Below are 24,407 nucleotides of genomic sequence, written 5' to 3'. Positions count from 1 at the left end.
GTTTGGGTGATATTCCCCAAGTTTTACCATGGAGTCTCTGGCAGGCATAAAACGCCCTTGTAGCCTTGTTGGTAATGTTAAGGAGATGTGAGTTCCAATTGAGCCTTTTGTCCAGAGTTACCCCTAGATACTTCGCCTCTTCTGAGAACTCAATTTCTGTCCCTGCCAAAGTGGGTTTAGTCAAGTTGACTTTCCTTCTATTGGTAAATGGGACAACGGTGGACTTCTGCGGGTTTATTGACAATCCCTTTGAAGCACACCAGTCTTCCGTTAGACTGAGCGCAGCTTGCAATCTGGAACAAATTGTGTCCTCATGCCAGCCGACAACGTAGATGACTAGGTCATCTGCATATCCATACGCCTTGAATCCATTGCCATTTAGCTTTTCAAAAAGTTCGTCAACAACCAGTGTCCAAAGTATGGGCGATAAGACTCCCCCTTGTGGACAGCTACGGGTGGCAGTTACTGCTTGCCTGTTGTCTCCTAGTTCCGCATTATGGTTCTGGATCTCAACATGCTTATGATCCAATCCGTTAGAAGGACAGGAATATCCTTTCGTATCATAGCTGTCGATATTGCTTCATAAGACGTATTGTCGAAAGCACCTGATATGTCCAGGAATGCACACAAAGCTATCTGTTTATACCGCAATGCCTTTTCAATGACTTGAGTTAGGCTATGTATTGCAGTAATAGTAGATTTGCCTGCCTGGTATGCGTGCTGACTCTGACACAGAGGCTTATTCCTGAGAAAGTTATCCCTTATGTGAAAGTCAATAAGTTTTTCTAATGTCTTTACTAGAAAGGAACTGAGGCTAATTGGCCTATACGCCTTTGGGAGTTGTGCTTAGTTTTTCCCCACTTTGGGTATAAAGACCACTTTGACTTCACTCCATGTTGTTGGTATGTGAGCAAGTAAGAGACTTGCTCTCAGCAATCTGACTAGTGGCCCAGATATTAAGCCCAATCTCTTCTGCAGCAGGCATGGGTAGATACCATCTGGACCAGGGGATTTATATGCACTAAAGGTTGAAATGGCCCACGATATCTTTTCCACACTGACGATTCTTCCTGCTAGGCCTCTAGTCCTCCNAGGTACCATCTGGTCTTTTCAAAGTGCATAGGACTTTCAGATGATCTAGTTTAAGGGCCTTCTGAAGGCGATGCACCTCTGGAAGAGAGGAAATACTTCCGCAGTGCTCACGCCACGTAGCCCTTTTAGACCTTCTGAGCTCACAGTTGTAAGCGGTTAGGGCTGACTTGTAGGCGGTCCAGTCACCTGTTGACTTTGCCCTATTGAAAATAGAGAGTAAAATTGAGAGCAAGAGAAATTTTCAGAAAAAGTTATTGAACGCAAAACTAGTAAAAACTTGCAACTTAAGCCATTTTGACACTTTCTGACGGTTAAGTTTTGGCGCGCAATTTTCTTTTTAATTGGGAATAGTTCCCATCGTCATAAAAATAAAAAAAATATACAATAGATTTAAATTTTTTATCCATATTTTCATTTCACTAATTATGTTTCATCAAATCATCCTCTTAAACAGTTTGTTTACATTTGAATTTGAAACATAACCTTACTTTTAGACTCCTGCAAATTCCTGCTAGTAAAATTTTTACTTGCAAGAATTTGCAGCTCTCTCGGCTTGTTACGCTCTCGAATTCGCTCCCTCTTGCAAATATTTTGGGTTATTGAATGCATTTCCAGTAAAAACTTGCAGGTACTAGTAACAATTCGTAACGATTTTTTGATACTGAATGGACCTATTGCTATGCTCCTTCTTAGCAGAACGTAATTTAGCATTTTCGATAACCGAGCCCCTAACCAAATTTCTACAAGAAAAAAAAAAATATATTAAAAATCAACGCGATTATTTAGCCCCTTTAAACTTGCACATTATTGCCCTGAAATTTAATGGGCTAAAAAATCTGAAACGAAAGTTAAAAATCTAGCTGAAAATTTGCAGGTTGTTTATAATTTTTGCACAATTTTTGTGGATTTATATTTGGTTTGCTAATGAGCTTGGCTTTTATGGAAAAATAATAAAGATTAAATAAACGAAAGAGAAACAGCCAAAATCGATCAAAATGTTGATGACTTAATCAGCTGATCACAAGTGTATGTATAAAATGATTTTTATATTAACGATCTCAAACCAGTTTACAATGAATTTTAAATGTGCTCTGTCGAAATGATATTTTAATATATCTTACGTACATATCGAGCCCTAACCGCCAAAATAACGTAAGCGACTTTTTTTTTAATTTTCTTTTTGATGCAGAAATGCATCTCGATGCTCTAGGAATATTTCTGCATCAACAAGAAAATTTTGAAAAAAATTACGCTTACGTTATTTTGGCGGTTAGGGCTCGATATGTACCTTTGTATACAATAAAAGTTTAAATAAGAACACTTTTTTGTACATTCATTTGAAAAAGACGTTTTTGGGTAGGAAATGACGTTTTTTCAGACCAAGAGGGACGTTTTCTCATGCCGAAGACCTGGCAACACTGGCTACAACTTAAGATGCTGAATACGTAGCTTTTCACTACCTAACCTTGTTATCTCCTCGCTTCGTATCAATTTATTACTTCGGATTTTACTTTCCACCATTTTTAGTTAGTTGCAAATTGAGCTACTCAAAATGCGCGTGACTAGGAAATATATTTTTGTAGTACCTGCAGTCAAACTAACAAAGGCATATATGAGCAATGTAGAAACATTTTTTTTTAATTCGTACAACAGACAAATATTTTCGTACAATATACTAAATTACCGGCAGTTTAATATTTCATCATATTTTTATGTATCGCGTGTCATTGCAAAATTACTAGTTGGCTGCTGTGAAACGTCTAATATAATTTTAAAAGTTTTAAGAAGCTTTTGCTGGATAAAAATACAATATAAAATTAAATCTTAAGGCTGTGGATAAATGCTTTTAAGCATACAATGTTTTTAACATCGCCCACGCNAAAATTACTAGTTGGCTGCTGTGAAACGTCTAATATAATTTTAAAAGTTTTAAGAAGCTTTTGCTGGATAAAAATACAATATAAAATTAAATCTTAAGGCTGTGGATAAATGCTTTTAAGCATACAATGTTTTTAACATCGCCCACGCTGAGCTCTGCAATGTGGGACTTCATAAATAGGCAATTTCATCAGTTAGCTATCAACGGCAAGCCCCTCCACATAAAAACATTGTAAAACATTTTGTTAAAGAAAACCGCTTAATATTAGGAATAAAAACAAAATAAGTGTTGTGTTATAATTCGTCTTATGTTTTTTACAGTGTGGTGAATGAAAGCAATCGGAAGTTCTACTTAACAACCGCAGATTTTAGGAAAATAATTTCGTTAAATATACGAACTATTTTTTGCATTTTACAAAAATTTCGTAAAAAAAATAAAGAAATAGTACGAAATTCTTTAGTAAGTAGTACGAAATACTTTAGTAAGTAGTACGAAATTCGTTCGTAAAATGTACTAAGATCCGATGTCTCATATTTTCGTAGTATGTACGAAAACGGTTTTGTACAATCAACGAAAACTTTCGTGGCTCAAAATTACGAAAACCTTCGTAAAATGTACGCAAGGTTTCGTTATATTTACGCAGATTTTATTTTCAGTATACTCCCTCTTAATAATAATCTACTCTTATATAATAAGAAAATCTTAATATTTTCCATTCATAAGAAATCAAAAATCACACCTATTATGTAATTTTTACACTTATGTAAGTATAACCACACTATTTATAGCTCAATTCCCCTCTTGTACATCTAGATGTGTGGATATTGGAAAGTTCTCAATGGTCGGCAGTAGTGAAAGAACCTGCATTCATTCTGAATGGACGGGCAATAAGCCAGCATGTCATGGATTGAATCAGGAAAACGACTATGCTAGTATGGAAATAACAAAAAAAAAACAAATCTCAATTTTTATTAAATCTTTGCTTTACAGTGGAAAAGGCGCCAACTATACTCTTCAGGCATCAAAATGGGCCGATAGCGCAGAGTAATGACGGCAAGCTTATTGTCTATCCGGGTACAACTCTGCACATGGAATGTCTTTGGATGAGACGGTTTGGAAATCCAAAATGGAATGTTAGCCATGAATTCAGGTAATTTGTTTCAAGATATTTGCGATTGGGTTTCCAGAGCAGCATAAAATGACCAAGAATGAAGTTGCACTGGAAAACTGGTGCCGATATTCACAGGACTGAATGAATCATCTTTCATTACTATTTTTATAGAAATTACTCCGAAGGCTGGGTCACCGAAGCGGATGAAGGTCGTGATGCTACTCTAGAATATCGATTAACTATATTTAATGCAATTGATGAAGATACTGGAGTTTATTCCTGTCAAACGCCGGCTCGACATGAACACTCAGTGGAAGTGGTTGTAAAAGCAATTAATTGCCCAGAGATTCCACAGCGTCGTGGTCTAATTGTAAATACAAATGACACCAAATTAAGTACACGCGTTCTACTCTCCTGCGCAAATGGAAATTCATTGATTGGCGCATCAGAGCTATTTTGTTTGCCCAGCGGCAATTGGAGTGCCCCGTTGCCAGTGTGTGAAAGTGTCGAATGCGGTGATATTCCATTGCCGAACAATATAAGTTCACCACGAGTTGCGGTGTTATCGCGTGAGGTGGGCGGAAGAGCGGCATTTTCATGCGCTTCGGGCTATGGTTTGCGCGGCCCTGCTGAAGCCATCTGCTTGCCGACTGGCGAATGGGCAACACCTTTTCCCACTTGCGTGGAGGTGCAGTGTGATAATCCCGGCGCACCACTTAATGGCTATGCGCAAGGATCGGCTCCATATCGTGCTGGAGATGTCGTGCAATTCAATTGTAATCCTGAGTATATGATGCAAGGACAGCCGATCATAGCTTGTCAAGATAATGGACGTTGGTCGGGTGGATTGCCAAAATGTGTGCAGGCCTGTTCTTATCCTGGTAGAATTTTGCAATATCAACTTACCTCTTTTTTCTCCTACTACATAGTTTTCTATAATTTCTCTCCAGGTACCGTTATCAGCGGTCGCATGTCATCGGTCAAGTTTTATTATGCAATTGGGGAAAGTGTTACATTCACTTGTGATGCCGGGCTGGAGTTACGTGGCGCTAAGGTGCTAAAATGTTTGAAAAACGGCAAGTGGTCGAACGCTATACCAACATGTGCCACAGCCGAACAAGTGAACAAACATCTAAATTTCATGGGTTAAGTAAAAAGTGTAACGCCAACACTACGAAATATATTCTCGCAGATCAACAATTTTTGATTCCTTCCGGACGAAAATTATAAAACAAAACAGAACAAAAAACGTATCGATTGGATTGTAAACGCATAGCGGTTTTAATAAAAGTAATAAAAAACAAAACAAAAAATTAAAAGTAAAATTAAAAAGTACATTAAAGGTTCAGTTACTCTACATAAACTTAACTTAACTAACGTAACAAATCGTCAATGATTACTAGAGTGGTCCAAAAAAATAAAGTGGAGTTTTAATGCCGGCACACCCTAGGATTGATCCATATCGAAAAAAATATACCCCTATTTTTTTATTTTGAAATCAAAAAATATTTAGGGAGTGCTCAAAGCGTTCAAAGTTTTCCATGTATTTTATATGGAGAAAAAACAATTATTCGTAGAAATGGTATAAAACTCTTGAAAATCAATATTTTTCGACGGGAAAACTATGGTTCTCTTCAGGAGACTAATATCCAATTGTTTATTTAACCATTTTTTATGATTAAAGATTTTTTATTGACCCCCCCATTGCATTTTCTAAGGGCTTTGGAGGACCTATAAAATATAGTTACCATGAAAAAATTGTTAAAGAAACAATTGAGTATTATTACTGGGAATCTCCTGAAGATAAGTAAAGTTTTCCGATCGAAAAATATTGATTTTCAAGAAGTCTACACTATTTCTACGAAAAGATGTTTTTTTCTCCATATAAAATACATGGAAAACTTTGAGCGCTTTGAGCACTACCTAAATTATTTTTTATTTCAAAATAAAAAAATATGGGTATATTTTTTTCGGTATATAACAATCCTAGGGGGTGGCGGCATTAAAAATCCGACCTTATTTTTTTTACATACATTTTTGGACCACTTTAATGATTACTCAACACGTCAATTTAGCCAAGAGCGAAAACATTTTGGTTTTCTGCTTTCCTTTTCAGCTGATTTTCACTTTGTCGCCTATAAGCCACATCAAAAAATTCCTGAAAAAAAAATTTTTATTTGGCCGAACCTATTTGTTGTCTTTTTATATTATTCGGTGACACCTACTTCCTTAGCAAAAGTGTAATGATATCTAACGAACTTTAACTTACTGACATTTTGGTGGTACGCTAGGGTGATACGAACTGAGATCTGGTCGGTAATTGCTAGAAAGGGCTACCTGAGGTCAATGAACTTTGTAACAAAAAAATTTTTTTTCGACTGTAAATGCCGAAAATATGGCGAAAAATTAAAAAAATCGAAATTTCCTTGCAAAAATACTTCACGACTCAGGGGTGTATGGCAAACTTTTTCTGGTACACAGTCTTGCCTTTTGCTCTCGGAAACTTATTATACACAAGGATCTTCGTAAGGCGTCTGGAAGCGTTATCATGATTTTACACCGATCGCTCCGAATTATTGGTCGTTGGCGTCAAGCTCAACTGAGGGTAGTCCCAGGAAACATGCGTTGGCTCCAAATTAGACCTGGAACCTAAATTTTTGTTGTAGCCGCTTTCTTAACATTGCATAGATCGGCTAAACCATTGGTTATGGGCGTCAAGCTCAACTGAGAGTAGTCCCAGAAAACATGCTGCTTCAGCACGCTCCGTTCAAAGCAAGATCGCGGAATTAATTTGAGGGCAAGGAATTAAGGTAATTAGTTTAGCAGGGTTGTTTCACAAGCTGAAGATGTGTTTTCTACTTACATCTGAAGCAGAATCTCTACCTCAGTGCATAAATTCAAACCTAGCCGTACACCAGGGGGATCTCAATGTTTTTTTTTTTTTTTTGTTAAAAAGATGTCGTCTGATGTGATTAGAGGAAAGCTGGTTCTTAAGCTGACGTCGGCCTACATGCATGTGTATGTACATACATACTCATATCCTGATGAGGAGAGAAGCCAGGAGACGTCAGAGGACATCACATGACTGTCCGGAGTTAAGTGTTTGTTGAGGTCTGTAAGTTCGTGCCTTCGCCACGGTCGCATGACCGTTTCATCGATAATAGAAATTGCTACTAACTTTTCAGCGAAGAAGATCAGGCAGGCAACTAATGTCCATTCCGGAGCGCTTTTCGGAATGAAATGCGCACCGAGGTGCTTAAACCGTAGTCAGTACACCTGCAAGAATCGAGAGCTGGCGCTTAGCCAGTTACAGAAGCTCCCTTACCGCCTGCGGTCAACAACCGGCCAACATTACATGTCGGGACTTTCGCCCAGCACCCGCTAAGCCCACGTGCGCTTATTTGTCCATGAGCAGGCCGCAGGTTACCAACGTAACTGATATGCCCTCCCTATCCAAAGTGATGGCATCGAGGGTGTCCTTCCTAGCCAGTTCAGCACTACAATTGCAGCAATATTACTGTTTTCTGAGACCCAAATTTGCTTGATTCCGAGGCAATTAAGAGAGAGTTCAGACATTTCCCGACCAGTTTCGATCGTACCATTAGCGATCACAGTGCCCTGATTGCCACTTGTCCATCATACATATTTACCTGCAGCATTTAGCGCTACAGTAAGAGAGGTTCGGACGCTCCGCTAATTCCAACGAAGCCTGTCCTTTGCACGCGCTCTAGCTTCATAACAAGAGTAGACTTTTCCAGTGAGGCAATGACCCCATATAACACGATTGGTTTGATTATGGTTTCATATAGTCAGTATATCACTTTTGGAGAGAGGCCCCAACTCTTCCCTATGATATTTTTACAGCAGTAAAGAGCCAAAGATGCCGTTTTTTACTCGCTCCTCAATATTTGGCTTTCTTGATAACTCCTCGTCCAGGATCACGCCCAAGAACTTGACCCTGTCAGAAAGAACAACTGAAACACTCCTTATTGAGCGAGCCTGGGCATGAGGGACTTTGTGCCTCCTTGTGAATAGCACGAACTCCGTCTTTCCAGGATTTTTAGTAAGTCCGCAACTAGCAGAACAATCTGTTACCAAGTTTTGAAACCCTTGCATATCATACAGAATGGCCACGAACTTTCCCCTGACGATGAGTCCCACATCATCCGCGTAGGCAATAACATGGCATCCTTTCGTTTCCAACTCCTCCAGGACGTTGTTTATCACGACTATCCTGAGGAAGGGTAAAAGCCCCCTGGGCTTCATGGGAGTTGGTTCCTGCAGTTTTTTGCTATATAGGTCCCAATTTGTTATCCGAAAACCGCTAAAAGGGATACCTCCATAATGATCTTCGTCTAGGGTAAACTGAATGGTCGGAGGAGCAAGCATCAAGAACTCTCCAATTGGAAATACGGGATTTTACAGAAGACGAGAGTAGGGTAAGGTCAAGGACCTCTTGTAGTGATATCTTGATGTAGTTGATGTCTGAGCTTCACCAACACGATTGCTTCGAATTTGCATCCGATCCAATAATAACATCGGCTTTCCTTCGTATCGCAACGGCTATGATCTCACGCTGCGATTGTGAGGGCGGCCCTCCAGTCTAACCGTCACAATGTCCTTATTGCTGAAATTAGGCAAACTTAGTGCTTAGAATTCGTTTCTGACGGGCATGCAAGATCTTGGTCTACCTTATGAGGTGGGTTTTGTCGAAAGCTGAGGTATGCTCTGCCGATCCAGAGTCCAGCGAAAGTCCCACACGTACCCACACACGCACGCGGCTATCTAGAATACCGGCAACTTGTCGTGCAGGGGAGAGAGGGAGATAAAGAGAGAGAGTCGGCAGTCGGTGTCGGAGATTATTCGGTGGGTAATTGTACGGCGACGGGAGCGCTACTGGTGACAGCAAGGTTGGCAGTGCTACGCGTCAGTCGGAGCGAAGAGCATGGCAATGAGAGCAGTCGCGGTGGTTGTGACGGCGACTGCGATGATTGCGACGGCAGCCTACAGTTCCCTACTGCTGACAGCAAGGTTGGCAGTGCTACGCGTCAGTCGTAGCGAAGAGCGTGGCAATGAGAGCAGTCGCGGTGGTTGTGACAGCGACTGCGATGATTGCGAGGGCAGCCTGCAGTTCCCTTGCGCACATCAACTTGTCGTGTCTCACCATCTTTGCCAGGATACAACTGCTCCACCACGCCTCGACACCATTGCCTTCTTGGAACGTTAGGGGCGCACAGGAATACTAAGTCCCCTTCCTTCAACGGTTTTGTTGGTTGACACCCCTTCTCACGACGTGTTAGAGTCGTGAGATACTCCAGCACCCATCTCTTCCAGAAATGGTTTCTGAGTTGACGAGCGATACGCCACTGCTGACGTATAGCAGGGGGTCTGGATGGTATTTCGGTCACACTGGGCGTATGCGCAGCATTGGCTGACCCCAGCAGGAAATCGTTCGGCGTTAACGGCTGCTTTTGGTTGGGAGAGATGGCAGGTGCGTGAGAGGCAGTGAGTTGACGACGTTTTCCGCCTCGAGCAGGAAGCAATTGAGTGTGTACTCACGTGGGGCGACTTCTTTGAGCATTTGACGCAACACTCGCTTAACGCATTGCACCATCCTCTCCCAGGCGCCTCCTTCAGCTGGGTTAAGCGGCGAGTTAAATACCCAATCGATGCTTCGTTGCGACAATTCACCCTGCACACGCACGCAGTCGAAAACTTCAGTAAATCGTTTGGCCTCATTATTGGCGCCAACGAAGTTTTTCGCGTTATCGATCTCAACCTCACAGGCACTTCTCTGCGGTTAACAAAGTTGCGAAGGACGATGATACAGGAGTCAGTGCTCAAGTCGTGTGCCATTTCCAAGTGCACTGCTCGTGTGGTAAGGCAGGTGAAAAGTGCCACCCACCGCTTTTCGGTGCTGCGCCATACTGTTACGTTGAGGGGTCCAAAATAGTCCATGCCAGTGTATCGATGGGAACCGGCCCCATTAGTGGTGGAACCGGTGTCACCTGACGGAGGCGGCATACATTACAGCTGGCGATGACGTTGCGCAGGAGCGTCCTTTGCCGAGGTACCCAGTAAACGCGGCGGATGGCGCATATAGTAGCTTCAGACTTTTGATGGCCCCTGAGAACGTGATGATGTGCTGTGACTAACGTCGTATATGCGTGAGTGGGTGGCAATATTATGGGGCGCCTCGTGTAGATCGGAAGCCAGCTGGTGGCATCAATGCGGCCGCGAGCACGTAGTACGCCATCCTCGTCTAGGTATGGCAGCAATTGCAGCAACGAGCTGTGCCGCGTTATGTCTTGTCCATCGCGTATGTGCTGAATTTCTTCAGAGAAGGATTCGCCCTGAACCAGTCGACATAGGAGCAGTTTCGCCGCTTCGAGATCGCCAGCACTTAGAGCGTAGGGAGTCTTAATTTGGATTCGGCGACAGGTTTTGACGAACAGTATAACCCAGGCTGTAGTCCTTAACAACCTGTTGTATGAGAGAAGCGATTAAAGTTTAAGAAATTTTGACTTACGATGGTTAGTGCGTCTTGTGGTCGTAGCTCTTTATCGTGCTCTTCTGATTCGGGGGAAGCTGCATCTTCGGAGGGCCAGGCATGCTCCTCTTCTCGCAGAAACCACGGACCTTGTCCCCAGCGCGCAGTAGGTACAAACACGATTGCATGGTACGCGCGCGTGGCTTCGTCCACCAAACTTCACCAATTCTGTGCTGAAGAAACGGCTTTTATTTACGGTGCTCGCTTCGAACCCATTTAATGACCGTCGTTTAATCACACCAAAGGAAACGTTTATCGAGTTTAAGGGAGTATGCTTCGCATACGGCTTGCTGTAGCCGCGTTCCTAAAACGGCAGCTTTCAGCTCTAAGCGCGGTACAGTAGGCGGCTTCAATGGAGCCCACTTAGATTTCGCGCAAATAAAGGCAACCTCCACCTCACCATGAGCGTTCTTGGCTCTCCAATACATGACGGCAGCAAAGGCGTTCTCGCTGGCGTCAACAAATGTGTGTAGGTGTGGCTGTAGTGTTTCCGGCGCACCGTTGAGGAAGTAGAATCGAGGACAGGTATACTTGATTACGCACTAATGTTAACTGGAAGTGGCTCATCCCAGCGCGTTTCGTGCCTCCACACCTCTCGCATTAGCAGCTTCGCCGCGACAACACAGTTACCCAGGAGCCCCAGCGGATCAAATATGGACATAATCACACTGGGGAGCTCCCTTTTCATAGGACATCTAGTACCGCTCATCACCGCTTCACTCACGTTATTGAATTTGAGTCGAAATTTAAAGTTGTCAGTCGTTGAGTTCCAATGCAAACCCAATACCCGCTCAGAGCCCAGACCGTACTCTACCACAATAGCCTTATCGACGTCAACGCCATCCAATGCAGCAACCACCTCCGTCGAGTTCGGTGTAAAATTGCGAAGCTCGAAGCCGGCGCCCATGTGAATCCTCTTACCTGTGGCCCGATGTCGATGGCTTCCCTTGGCGAGTTGAAGCTATCTACGAAGTCGTCCACGTAATAATTTTCTAAAATAGCAGTTATAGCGTACAAGGTGAGCAAGCGGCTCCAAACGTCATCATACACATCGTTGGGCGCGTCTATGCTCTGGGCGTACAAGCACTTGGTGGAATATTTCCCTGATGTCGCCACACAAGCCAACTGCCCTTTCACGTAACCGGAAAGAATAGACGGTAACGGTTTGTATTCGTGTGGCCCCTTAAGCAGACGACTGTTTAAAGAGATACCATTGGCCTCGGCGGCAGTGTCGAACACGATTCGCAGTTTGGACGGCTTGTTCGGATTCACTACCGCGAAATGCGGCAAGTACCAGCAGTGTTGCCGCCGCTAAAAGAACTTTCTAACCAAGATTTGACGAAAAGGTTACCAAATGTAAGGAAAAATAACCAATTTTTTTATTAGATTAATAACTCATGTCATCACAAATTCTTTTATATAGTACGTTTATACAAATTTTACAAACCAAAGAAAATCAGTTTTTATTTGCATTTTTGAAAAGGAAATCCTTTTAAGGCTGAAAATAAATGAAATACATTCATATATAAGTATATATATAAATACATATTTTAGAAAATCAGGCTTCCCGTATTAGGTGCATATGTATGTTAATATCTTTAACATTACCAGACTCTAAATGACGTTTTTAAATAAGTACATAGGTACACAGTTTCCAACTTCTTTGATGAAATACCTAATCAGCGTGAACAACCACATTGTAAATATTTTGTAATTAAGATTAAACAATTAAAATTTGGACTGTATTGAACTATATCGTCGCTCAGCGCAAAGTACCTCGTATACGCCAAACGCAGTACCGCGTATACGATAGTAAATAAATTTTACAAAAGCGTGAAAAACCGATTTTTTCAAAACTGTGGAATGGTATTTCCCTTGAACCTACTTGCTATAAGATTATTATTATTAATCTTAACTTAAATTAATAAAGTAAGCAGTAATGGAAAAATAATTACCAAATCCCTNTGGAAAGATAATTACCAAATCCCTTTTTTATTGTACATACATGACGTGGTATTGGATTCCGCATATACGAGGTATTTATATATGTACTATCTGAGTATGTATTCATTTGAAGTAGTCTTTAGCCGACCATGTATATTATGTATTCTGTATATTATAAAACAAATACATACATATGTAAGTAATATTAACACAATGATTCCAAATATTCTCACTTGGTTTCACTGCTGGGGCTGCCACTGCTGCTGCTACTCTCCTCAACCTCGACAGGTGTAGCTGGCCTATGTCTCATAACGAACCTAATTTAAAAGTTTTTTGGAAATACATATGCAAAATAAAACCAAAATTGTGTATAATTGTGTGCCCGTATAAATTAACTTGAAACACTAATTTTGCGCGGAATTCTAATAATTTTTCGCGGCTTTTTAATAACTCTCGTATTATTCAAATGTCATTTCAGGTACATACTATGTAGGTGTGTGCAAAGAACATAGAAATGGTGTAACTGCGGGGCCGTTTCAAAAACTTGGCGATTAATTCACCGATAATAGTTGCACCCTCGAACTTTTACTGTTCTTTTGCAAGAATGATAGAATACAAGATTGCGCCGTCCTGTGCGTTGACATTTGTGTACCACAAGTAAACAAAGAATAGAGCGAAAAGAAGAGCGAGTTGAAACTGCCAAAACAGTTCACCTTACAGCGAAAAACGTGTTTTAATTTTGCTAAATGCGAAAATATTAATCTATTCTAATCTCTAATCTATTAGAGAATAGGTAACATTTTAGTGCACTCCATTGCCTTGCAATTGATGCTGCTTCAGCAAACGTTTTGGTGCACTCCATTGCTTTGCAATTAAGGCTGCTGCAGAAAACTGCGGCAGCATCTCAGCGGGATTGATTAGTTAACTTGCTAATGGAGGCTGCTTGGAGCCGAAGCAAAATCATTGTGAGGAAATGCTGTTAATGGCATAATAAAGAAACATTTCGAGAACGGTTTTGCGGTGCCCTATGTACACAAAACGCAGCGATTCGTCCCAGCGCTACACTTGCACCTACGCATCTTGCATCTTCCATCTTGATGGCTGTCGCAATTTAACACACAGCACTTCATTTTATTAGTTTTTACAAAGTCTTCAACTCAAAAATCACTCACAAATTGCAAACTAACACAATTTAAACTGATTTTTCACTTATAATTCAAATTTATCTTCCGCTGATTTGTAAACAAAGGTTTATTTACAAATTACCACATCTGTCAAAATCGGCAAAACCAAAGTAGCGGTACCACTGACGGCGCCATCTTTGTTCGCTACACAGTGGTTCTTTTGCATATGTAAACACATGATTATTATCGGAATAAGTCGAATCTTGAGTTGCCATTTTAGAGTAATAACTTTAGTTAAATAACCATATTGAGCAGAATAAATGTATTTGTTTATACTATTTTTCAAAGATTTAATTATTGTATGTATACAAAAGTTAGAAACTACAGCAAATGTTAAAAATAACAAAAATGGGAAAGATCTTAACAACTTCACAGGTAAGAAAAAAATAACCAAAATTTGTTAAAAGTAACCAAAACGGAACACTGAGTATCAGGTACGTGGCTTCGACACAGCGAATTCTGACGTTGTTAGTCTGCGTGCGTAACTCTTCTCAACGNTGAGGTAATATTAACACAATGATTCCAAATATTCTCACTTGGTTTCACTGCTGGGGCTGCCACTGCTGCTGCTACTCTCCTCAACCTCGACAGGTGTAGCTGGCCTATGTCTTATAACGAACCTAATTTAAAAGTTTTTTGGAAATACATATGCAAAATAAAACCAAAATTGTGTATTTTTTTCTCACTTATCCATAGAATTGAGCCCGTATAAATTAACTTGAAACACCAATTTTGCGCGGAATTCTAATAATTTTTCGCGGCTTCTTAATAACTCTCGTATTATTCAAANGCGAAAAGAAGAGCGAGTTGAAACTGCCAAAACAGTTCACCTTACAGCGAAAAACGTGTTTTAATTTTGCTAAATGCGAAAATATTAATCTATTCTAATCTCTAATCTATTAGAGAATAGGTAACATTTTAGTGCACTCCATTGCCTTGCAATTGATGCTGCTTCAGCAAACGTTTTGGTGCACTCCATTGCTTTGCAATTAAGGCTGCTGCAGAAAACTGCGGCAGCATCTCAGCGGGATTGATTAGTTAGCTTGCTAATGCAGGCTGCTCGGAGCAGAAGCAAAATCATTGTGAGGAAATGCTGTTAATGGCATAATAAAGAAACATTTCGAGAACGGTTTTGCCGTGCCCTATGTACACAAAACGCAGCGATTCGTCCCAGCGCTACACTTGCACCTACGCATCTTGCATCTTGATGGCTGTCGCAATTTAACACACAGCACTTCATTTTATTAGTTTTTACAAAGTCTTCAACTCAAAAATCACTCACAAATTGCAAACTAACACAATTTAAACTGATTTTTCACTTATAATTCAAATTTATCTTCCGCTGATTTGTAAACAAAGGTTTATTTACAAATTACCACATCTGTCAAAATCGGCAAAACCAAAGTAGCGGTACCACTGACGGCGCCACCTTTGTTCGCTACACAGTGGTTCTTTTGCATATGTAAACACATGATTATTATCGGAATAAGTCGAATCTTGAGTTGCCATTTTAGAGTAATAACTTTAGTTAAATAACCATATTGAGCAGAATAAATGTATTTGTTTATACTATTTTTCAAAGATTTAATTATTGTATGTATACAAAAGTTAGAAACTACAGCAAATTTAAAAAATAACCAAAATGGGAAATATCTTACCAACTTCACAGACAAGAAAAAAATAACCAAAATTGGTTAAAAGTNTAAGAAAAAAATAACCAAAATTTGTTAAAAGTAACCAAAACGGAACACTGAGTATCAGGTACGTGGCTTCGACACAGCGAATTCTGACGTTGTTAGTCTGCGTGCGTAACTCTTCTCAACGTAGCTGTTAATGATTTGCTTATAGGCGACAGCAAATCCAACATCACGACTCATTTTTCTTTCAACGATCCTTAACCTATTGAGCGCCATTCCGTAGCTCTCTGGCAATTGATCCTCGTCGTGCTTCCATAGCAGTCCAGTTTGGAAGCGTGGTCCAACACGACAGGTTGTCGACTCCAAGATGGCTCGTGCACGAATGTCGGCCTCGCTTTCGATAGGTGGCGATGGTCTCACACCAAAGCTTTCAGCCTCGAAAAAATCGGCGACCATGTTGTGAAGCACTTCATCCCGACTGGACTTCACAAATAGACACGTTATGGGCGAAGGCGAGCATATACTGACTGGACCGAACACCACCAGCCTAGTTCCGTTTTGGCTGCAAATGATCCGTTTTTCCTCATCGTAATGGTGGTCGATGATAAACCCAAGTGGCAATTGTCTATGCCGATGAGGAGTCGTGGGGTAGCACCGGAGTGGGGCTGCACTGGCAAGCTAAGGCTTTTTGTCGGCAGCTGAAGGTTTCGTACGGCGTGAACTCGTTGCAGTCTGTGCCTTTTTTTCATACCAGCACCGCTTATATATAGGTCAACCAAAGTGGTAGGCTCTTGTAGCGCATGTCCCCCGAACCATTGAATATGCAACCTGTGTGGCCGTCCTTGCAAGTCTAACTCCTTTGCAAGGCTAATATCGAGCATCGTTATAGATGAGCCCTCATCGAATAAAGCGTAGGTGTCGACGCGGAGTTGCTTTCCGTACAGCGTGACCGGGAAGATGCGATAGAGCAGCTTTTTCTCTGGAGAGTTGGTAGCACAACTTAGTACTGTTGCGCCTTTCTCGCCAGGCGGTTGCTGATGAAGATTGTTCGGTGGCGACGTAGACCGTGATGACGCAGAGCGGGCGGCGCTTCGTGACGATGACGTGGAGGGAGCTGACGGGAGGTCTGACCGGGACTCTGGAGCGATCTGTGATGTGACCGATTGCACCCATCGGTACCACAAACCTTACGTCTTCTGCAATTGCTGGTACTGTCACCCGCATTCAGGCAGGCGAAACATAATCGCCTCGATTTAACTTCAGTCCATCGATCGCTCACCGTTGCTTCAATTAGGCGCTTGCAGTCAGCGGGCTTGTGCTGGACCTGGCATAACGGGCATTTTCTCGAAATCGTCTCGTCCAAATGGATGAATTTGGGCTCACGAGCGGCATGTTGACATTCATCGTTAACCGCGCATATAACGTTGGCAAGTGATGTAAGCCAATCACTTAAATGTAGTGCAGTAGCTCGCATCTGCAGGGCAGTCGCGTGCTCCATCGTCGATAGGCATTTGGTCGGTTGTGGCGGCCCTACTATAGGCACTGGTGAATTTTCGGCATTTTCTCGCTTCCTCTCGTTTTTATTCTCGTTTCCTCTTGCATTTTTTTGTCCTTTCTTTCGGTTTTTGCATCCATGCGTATACGTATGCGTGCGTTTGACAGAAAAATTGCATATACAAATTTGTATGGCAGAACCAACATCCCTACAAGAGTTGTGTGATGGAAACTGACACATACTCATTTATCTTACTAACACATTTGCAAATTTTAGGTTGGTTAAAAAGAGATCATTAAATAAGGCCATAAGTTGGAGGAAGACGGAAGATCACATGTACACCAATGTTTACATCACGTTTTTCATATTGCTCTTAAAAAGTTGATAGAAGTACTTGATTGAGATCTCCATCACCAGTGAGTATCACATGATCAATCAAATGACTATCACTGTTCTTGTAGGGATAGCAATGCATCAAAACGTAAGAAAGTTATATGGATTTTGACTTCTAAGCTCAAATGTCTAAAGCTGCCTTTACCTGAGGCGATTTTTTGACAGGCGATAATCGCATGCAAAAGTTGGCTTGCTCTCTACTTTGAGGCAAGCGATTTTTGAATCACTATTTACACGACCGATTTTCCCAGAGCAATGTTGAATCGCCTGGAAAATCGCTTCATCACAATATAACCAGTAAACAACCTTCGGTGAATTTGGCGACTGCCTTCCTCGGGGATGAATATGCTAGGGATGAAATTATTGGTACACAGGCCTTCCAAGCGCGCAGGGTTGCTTTTAAGAAACAAAAAATAATGAACTCCAAAGTTTCAAAAAGTATAGTGTAAAACGAAATTTATTGAATAATTCCACATAAAATGGTATACACAAATGACTCATTTTCTAAACGACTTAAATAAAACGCATTTCATAAGCTTTTTTGTGCAAACGGCATTTACGAATTGATAGACAAGTACTACGGATTGTAAAGTTTTGTTAACTATGAGGTGAATGAAAATTTTCAACCCGGCCTGACGGTTTTGAAGAATTTTTTTGTTCTAATTTTATTACTAAGGCGTCTAATAAATGCATAGCTTTTAGTTCTAGAAGAATAAAAATCAGTAAAGGCAAGTCTTTTTTGTATAATTTCTGATTTTAATTTCTGAACTTCTTTTGCACCAGAGGAACTGTCAAAAATTTCCAGCAGTAAAAAGTTACGAATTGGCACAACAGAAATGTAAAATTTTCTCGCCATAATAAAAAGTTTTTTCAACATGGAACTTTTCTACTAATTGACATGAAATTACTATCTCAACGCTCGGAGCGCTGCCACTGAGGGCCTTTGCCAACTGATTAAAAAGAGAAAATTTGGAAAGACCAAACAAAAATTTTGAGATTTCTCGTTGTGAATACGAATGCCATAGTTTTTACCTAGCTCGTGGGACTACGCAAAATTTTGACAGCTTGTAAATATGTATACACATAAAGTTGTTGGCGGTAATAAAGAGTCAAAATCAAAATGCAGAAAAGAACAAAAAGCATACGTTAGTTGTCAGTTATAAAATAAATCCAATTTATTTGCGAATATTTGTTTATTCTATTTATTGAAAGGCAACCACGCAGAAAAGCTTGTGTTAATTATATTGATAACAGAACCTGGCAACTCGCACGTTGTCTAAATTCTCAAATAACATAAAATCCACAAAAGAATACATTGCTTGTATTACCATCAATACGCCATGTATAAATTTTAACAACACACAAAAATAGAGCTTTCGGACGGGCGTTTGTTTGGTTTTTCAACACCATTTATAATTTTCTCTTAATAAAATCCCGATTTTTCAAATGCTTAAATTTATTTATCTAATAATAATGCAGCACACAACCCTGAAATCTAAGAAAAAGTCTTAGGAAGGCCATTAAATAGCAGCACACAACCCCGTGCCTTCCTCAGGAGTGAATATATCTACAACAACAACGACTACTACAACAACAACCCAAAAAGATTGGTTACTGTCCACGGTGCAGCGAACAAAGGTGGCGCCGTCAGTGGTACCGCTACTTTGGTTTTGCCGATTTTGACAGTTGTGGTAACTTGTAAATAAACCTTTGTTTACAAATCAGCGAAAGAGAAATTTGAATTATAAGTGAAAAATCAGTTTAAACCGTGTTAATTTGCAATTTGTGAGTGATTTTTGAGTTGAGGACTGCATAAAAACTAATACTATGAAGTGCTGTGTGTTAAATTGCGACAACCGCCAAGATGCAAGAAGCGTAGATGCAAGTGTAGCGCTGGGACGAATCGGGGCATTTTGTGTATATAGGGCACGGCAAAGCCGTTCCCAAAATGTTTCTCTATTATTATATTAACAGCATTTCCTCACAATGATTTTGTTTCTGCTCCACGCATTAGCTAGTTAACTAATCAGTCCCGCAGAGACGCTGCTGCACTTTTCTGCAGCAGCCTTAATTGCAAAGCAATGGAGTGCACTAAAACGTTTGCTGAAGCAGCCTCAATTACAAAGCAATGGAGTGCACTACAATGTTCACTGTTCTCTAATAGATTAGGTGAAAAATGCCATATTTTCGCATTTAGCAAAATTAGAACACATTTTTCGCAGTAAAGTGAACTGCTTTGGCTGTTTCAACTCGTTCTTCTTTTCGCTCTATTCTTTGTTTACTTGTGGTACACAAATGTCAACGCCCAGGACGGCGCAATCTTGTATTCTATCATTCTTGATGCTATGGAGGTCCGCCTTAAGCTGCCTTTACATGAGGCGATTTTTTTACAGGCGATAATCGCATGCAAGAGTTGACTTGCTCTCTACTTTGCGGCAAGCGATTTTTGAATCACTATTTACACGAGCAATTTTGAATCGCCTAGAAAATGGCCTCATGTAAAGGCAGCTTTACTGCCATTCCTAAACAAAAGCTACATTTCCATACAAAAGAGTTGGTTGGAGCGTTTCCTGATGCCTAGCGTTAAGGCTGGTATGCAGCTCTCAAGAAAACGGTCAAAAAAAAGTTGCCATTATTTCGTGTGTGTGTCCAAGGAATTTTGACAACTGATACTTCACCAGCCTGTTGACTCGCTTTTTCCTCAAGAAATAATGGAAGGGGCATATATTTCTGTTGCAAGCATGAGTTTCATTGTGCTCTTTTTTCACAAAAAACTTTAGAAACCCGTAGTAGAAAGCGCAGCAAATTTCTCATGAACTGCGTACTGCCTAATGGCCTGTATGCCGCTCTCAAGAAAACGGTCAAGAAAAGATTGCAATTATTTCGTGTGTGTGTCCAAGGAATTTTGACGTTTTAGATACTTCACAGCCTGTTACCTCACTCTTTCCTCAAGAAATAATGGAACGGGCATATATTTCTGTTGCAAACCTGGGTTACCTTGTGCTCTTTTTTCACAAAAAATTTTAGGAAACCGTAGTAGAGAAAGCGTAGCAAATTCCTTAAGAACTGCGTACTGCCTTAAGGAAATTTGACTCAAGAAAATTTCTTAGCCATTTCTTGTACGTCATTTTATATGGAGTTTTTGCTTTTCTTGAGAGCTGCATACAGGGCCTTAAAGAAAATTTTACACAAGAAATCTTAGCCATTTCTTGTACGTCATTTTATATGGATTTTTTGCTTTTCTTGAGAGCTGCGTACTGGCCTATAACTCTGAAATGTTATACCTAAACAAAAACGTCAACGCTACTTTAAATGCAGAAATAACACCAACAATAAGCTCATACCATGTTCTGATCGACAACGAAAACACTGAAAACGAGTTTTGGGATTGATGGCTGTTCACACCGACTGTTGGTGTTTTCGTTGACACTTCTTACATCCTTTGTTTGCAGTTTTGCTACACAAAAACTTTTTCTTCATTTTATTTTCATTTGGCAGACAATTAAGAATAAAGCTTAGTATCCAGCTCTTAAGAAAACGGTCAAGAAAAAATTGCCATTATTTCGCGTGTGTGTCCAAGGAATTTTGACATTTTTGATAACGCACAGCCTGTTGCCTCACTCTTTCCTCAAGAAATAATGGAACGGGCATATATTTCTGTTGCAAACCTGGGTTGCCTTGTGCTCTTTTTTCACAAAAAACTTTAGAAAACCGTAGTAGAAAGCGTACTAAATTTCTGAAGAACTGCGTACTGCCTTAGGGAAATTTGACTCAAGAAAATTTCTTAGCCATTTCTTGTACGTCATTTTATATGGAGTTTTTGCTTTTCTTAAGAGCTGGATACTAAGCTTAAATCTGAAATGGCGTATTAAAGATGATAAAATATGACTTCCACTTCGATAAATAATCGAAAAAACTAGTGCAGACACCGATTGGAATTAATGGAACATGGGGGCATTCCCACGACAGCCGGTTCTACGTACCGGAATGACTCGGGTTTTACCCGAGCAAGGGCTGTTGTTTCGGCGATATAACCCCGTTTAGGTCGTTAGGAAGTATCTCAGAAGTTGTTTGTTCTCAGGACTACATTCGCTACGTTTTCTTCTGCTCAGGGCTGGCATCGAGTCAAACCCAAGGCCAGAAACCTACACCTGCTGTGTATGCCAGGGACGACTACACCACAACTCCACCTCAGTCAAGTGCAATGCTTGCGAGGGGTGGAGTCACCTCAGAGTCTGCTCAGGACTACGGACACATCGGCAGTGGACCACGTCGCGACAGACCACAGAACACACGCAACCGCACCACCACCCACACGCCGCCGCCAACAACTGTTGGTTCCTACTACAATCTGCACGGTATGTCAGACCAGGATATTCCGTAATGTGACATCAGTCAAGTGCAACACCTGCCTTGGCTGGTGCCACTTTAGGGCATTTTTAGGTCTGCGCACCACGCGAGACTGGACGAGGAACTTCGAGGGCCCGTTTTGCGCAGTACGGTCGCAAACCCCAACCTCGACGCCACCCACCAGCATCACAGGGCGGCAACCACCTCAGCAGCGCACTCAGCCAACGGTGTCACGGCCAAACACATCTCTAACACCCCACAGGTCTCCCGAACCACATGAAGCTCTTTCAATTTAACTGCAACGGACTTAAGAGAAAGATTGAGGAGATAACCGTCTTTATGGGAAGGCATGGTATACTGATAGCTGCGGTCCAGGAGACGAAGTTACACAGCAATTCAACATTGTTGAATTGTGCCGGGTACAACGTGCACCGTCGAGATCGCTAGCGAGATAATGGTGGTGGCTTAGCGTTCATCACGCACCACACCGTGCAGTATCGTCTTATCGAAGCAGGCATCGACCGCAGGGATATCACCCTAGAATGTCAGGGCATTGCTATCCGATCAGGCGATGTTGAGCTCGAAATATTCAACGTTTATATACCCCCTGTCACCTGCTGCGCGGCAGGATATCTCCCTGATAAAGGTGCGCTCCTCAGAGGTGAAAACCGAATGGTAGTAGGTGACTTTAATGCGCACCACGATCTTTGGTACTCAAGACTGTCAAACGATCGTAGGGGAACCGATTTGGCTGAGCAGATAGACGATTCGACATTCTGCCCAATGAACCCTAAACCACCAGAGGGAGTCTCGATTGTCTCTTACGCCGACGATTGCTCGATCATGGCGACTGGGAATGGAATTGATGACCTTGTGGTATCTCTCCGATATTTCTCGCTTCTTCATTGCAAAGTGTCCAGCCCTCTCCCCTACGAAATCCTCTCCGACCTAGTTCACCACCTGGACGAAGGAGGTCAGGCTACCGCTGGGAATTCACGTCGATGATACACCAATTCCGACGGTGAATAACCCCAAAATACTCGGAGTAACCTTCGACAGCCTGCTCTCCTTCCCTGCGCACCGCTATTGTCAACAAAGTACAGAGCCGCAACAAAGTCCTCAAGTCGCTAGCCGGCAATGCCTGGGGCAAAGACAAAGAAACGTTGCTGGCAACATACAAGGCAAAAAGCCCGGCCGGTTTTAAACTACGCAGCACCAGTTTGGTCGCCGGGGACTAGTAGGACGCAGTGGATGAAGCTACAGACAGCACAAAACACCGCACTCAGGACACCCAGATGCCTCCTGATGTCACTTGAACACCACCTCCATGACGAGGCGAAAATGCTCCCAATTAAGGAGCATAACATGATGCTCTGCAAGCAGTTTCTGGTTGGGAGCCACAGATGTGGCCACCCAAACAGAGAGCTGCTTGCAGAGGAGCCCTCGCGAAGGCAAGTCAGGAGGCATCTATATGAACTGACGGACGAAGTCCAGAGGTTCATTAAGCAGCCTCTGGAGCCGTCAGCATACCGACAGGCCCTGAACGGCATTCACAGGGACTGTCTCGAGTTATGTAGACTCTAGACTTGTGAACGCCGTTCTAGGCACACAAACACCGGACATTGACCCGACGGAGCTCCATCTGCCTCGGGAGACAAGAACAACAATAGCCCAACTTCGCTCTGGCTACTGCAGCAGGTTAAACTCATACCTGAGTAGGCTAAATGCGGATGTGCCGAATGAGTGTCCGGCATGCGGAGAGACCCCTAACGACTCGAAACATCTCTTCGCATGCCCGGAAAAGCCAACAACCCTAACGGCGTTGTCCCTGTGGACCGACCCCGTAGAGGCTGCACGCTTCTTAGGGCTGCCGTTAGTGGAACTCGACGACAACAACTGAGATATAAACCGATCTGGGCGGGATTGTTGTAGCCGCTACAACAACAACAACAAGTGGAACATGGGCTTTGATTTTTTTCTTTTATGGCAGATATTTATCAGGAAGAAGAAGAACGGGGAAATTGAGGGAATTGCGCTCGTGGGCTTTCGCACGAGGCGATTTTTCAGGCAACCTTTGCGTTCAACTCACGCAGGGTTGCAGGAAAAAAAATTGGCTAAAATTATCAAAATATAAAAATATATAAAAATATTCGCCATAAAAAGGCGTTTGCATTGTTCAACTTTGCTTTCTACTTTTGGTCGAACGGCCTTTCAACTAATCGCTTTCAACAAAGTTGGTCGCCAACCAACATTTAGCCATTCAACTTTTTTTTCGTGTAATAGGCTGTTTTTGCTTACGCGTAAAAGCACATTTAGCGCATTTAGCTCTAAATGCTACTCTAAATGTACATTTATCCATACAAAATTCGTCACCTAAATGCAACTAAATGCAACTACATTTTTGCATTAAGAATCTAAATGCTAAAAGCAACCCTGTGATCTTCCAAAATTTCCACGATTCGAACATGGTTTAAAGAGAAAAAGTGGCAACATTGCTTTTTCGAGTATACAGTTGCTAGCTGCGTTTCAGTGATCGCCGATCGAGATTTCTTTTATTTTGCATTACATATTTGGATAAAGAAAAGTTAAGCAAATTCAACATCGATTTGATGCTGATAGAAATCTGGATCAATTTGTGATCAACTCTGTTTGGTTTGTTTCCTAATTAAGTGAGGAAATTTTAATTGAATGCACCGACAAATAAATATATACACAAACAAATGTTCGTTTATGGTTAAAACAATTCAAGTTTTTGTATTGAATTTTTGGTTT

At 41.5% G+C, this 24,407-nt stretch overlaps 1 protein-coding gene across 4 annotated transcripts in view; it reads left to right on the top strand.

The window, feature by feature from the left end:
• Window positions 1–5,355, top strand: part of Hasp (Hig-anchoring scaffold protein) — a 44,271-nt gene extending 38,916 nt beyond the window's left edge. For all 4 annotated transcript variants that reach the window (XM_017627460.1, XM_017627452.1, XM_017627447.1 and 1 more), the window contains exons 15-18: window positions 3,785–3,903; window positions 3,962–4,121; window positions 4,254–4,963; window positions 5,033–5,355. In XM_017627460.1, the coding sequence (XP_017482949.1) occupies window positions 3,785–3,903; window positions 3,962–4,121; window positions 4,254–4,963; window positions 5,033–5,232 (1,189 nt within the window). In that variant the 3' untranslated portion in view covers window positions 5,233–5,355. The remainder of the gene's footprint in view (window positions 1–3,784; window positions 3,904–3,961; window positions 4,122–4,253; window positions 4,964–5,032) is intronic.
• Window positions 5,356–24,407: the final 19,052 nt, after the last annotated feature.

Source organism: Rhagoletis zephyria, unplaced genomic scaffold (assembly GCF_001687245.7).
Source record: "Rhagoletis zephyria isolate East Lansing unplaced genomic scaffold, Rhagoletis_zephyria_1.1 Rzeph_scaffold_00072, whole genome shotgun sequence".
In the NCBI taxonomy this organism is placed as follows: domain Eukaryota; kingdom Metazoa; phylum Arthropoda; class Insecta; order Diptera; family Tephritidae; genus Rhagoletis; species Rhagoletis zephyria.
This window is presented reverse-complemented; position numbering and strand designations above follow the sequence as displayed.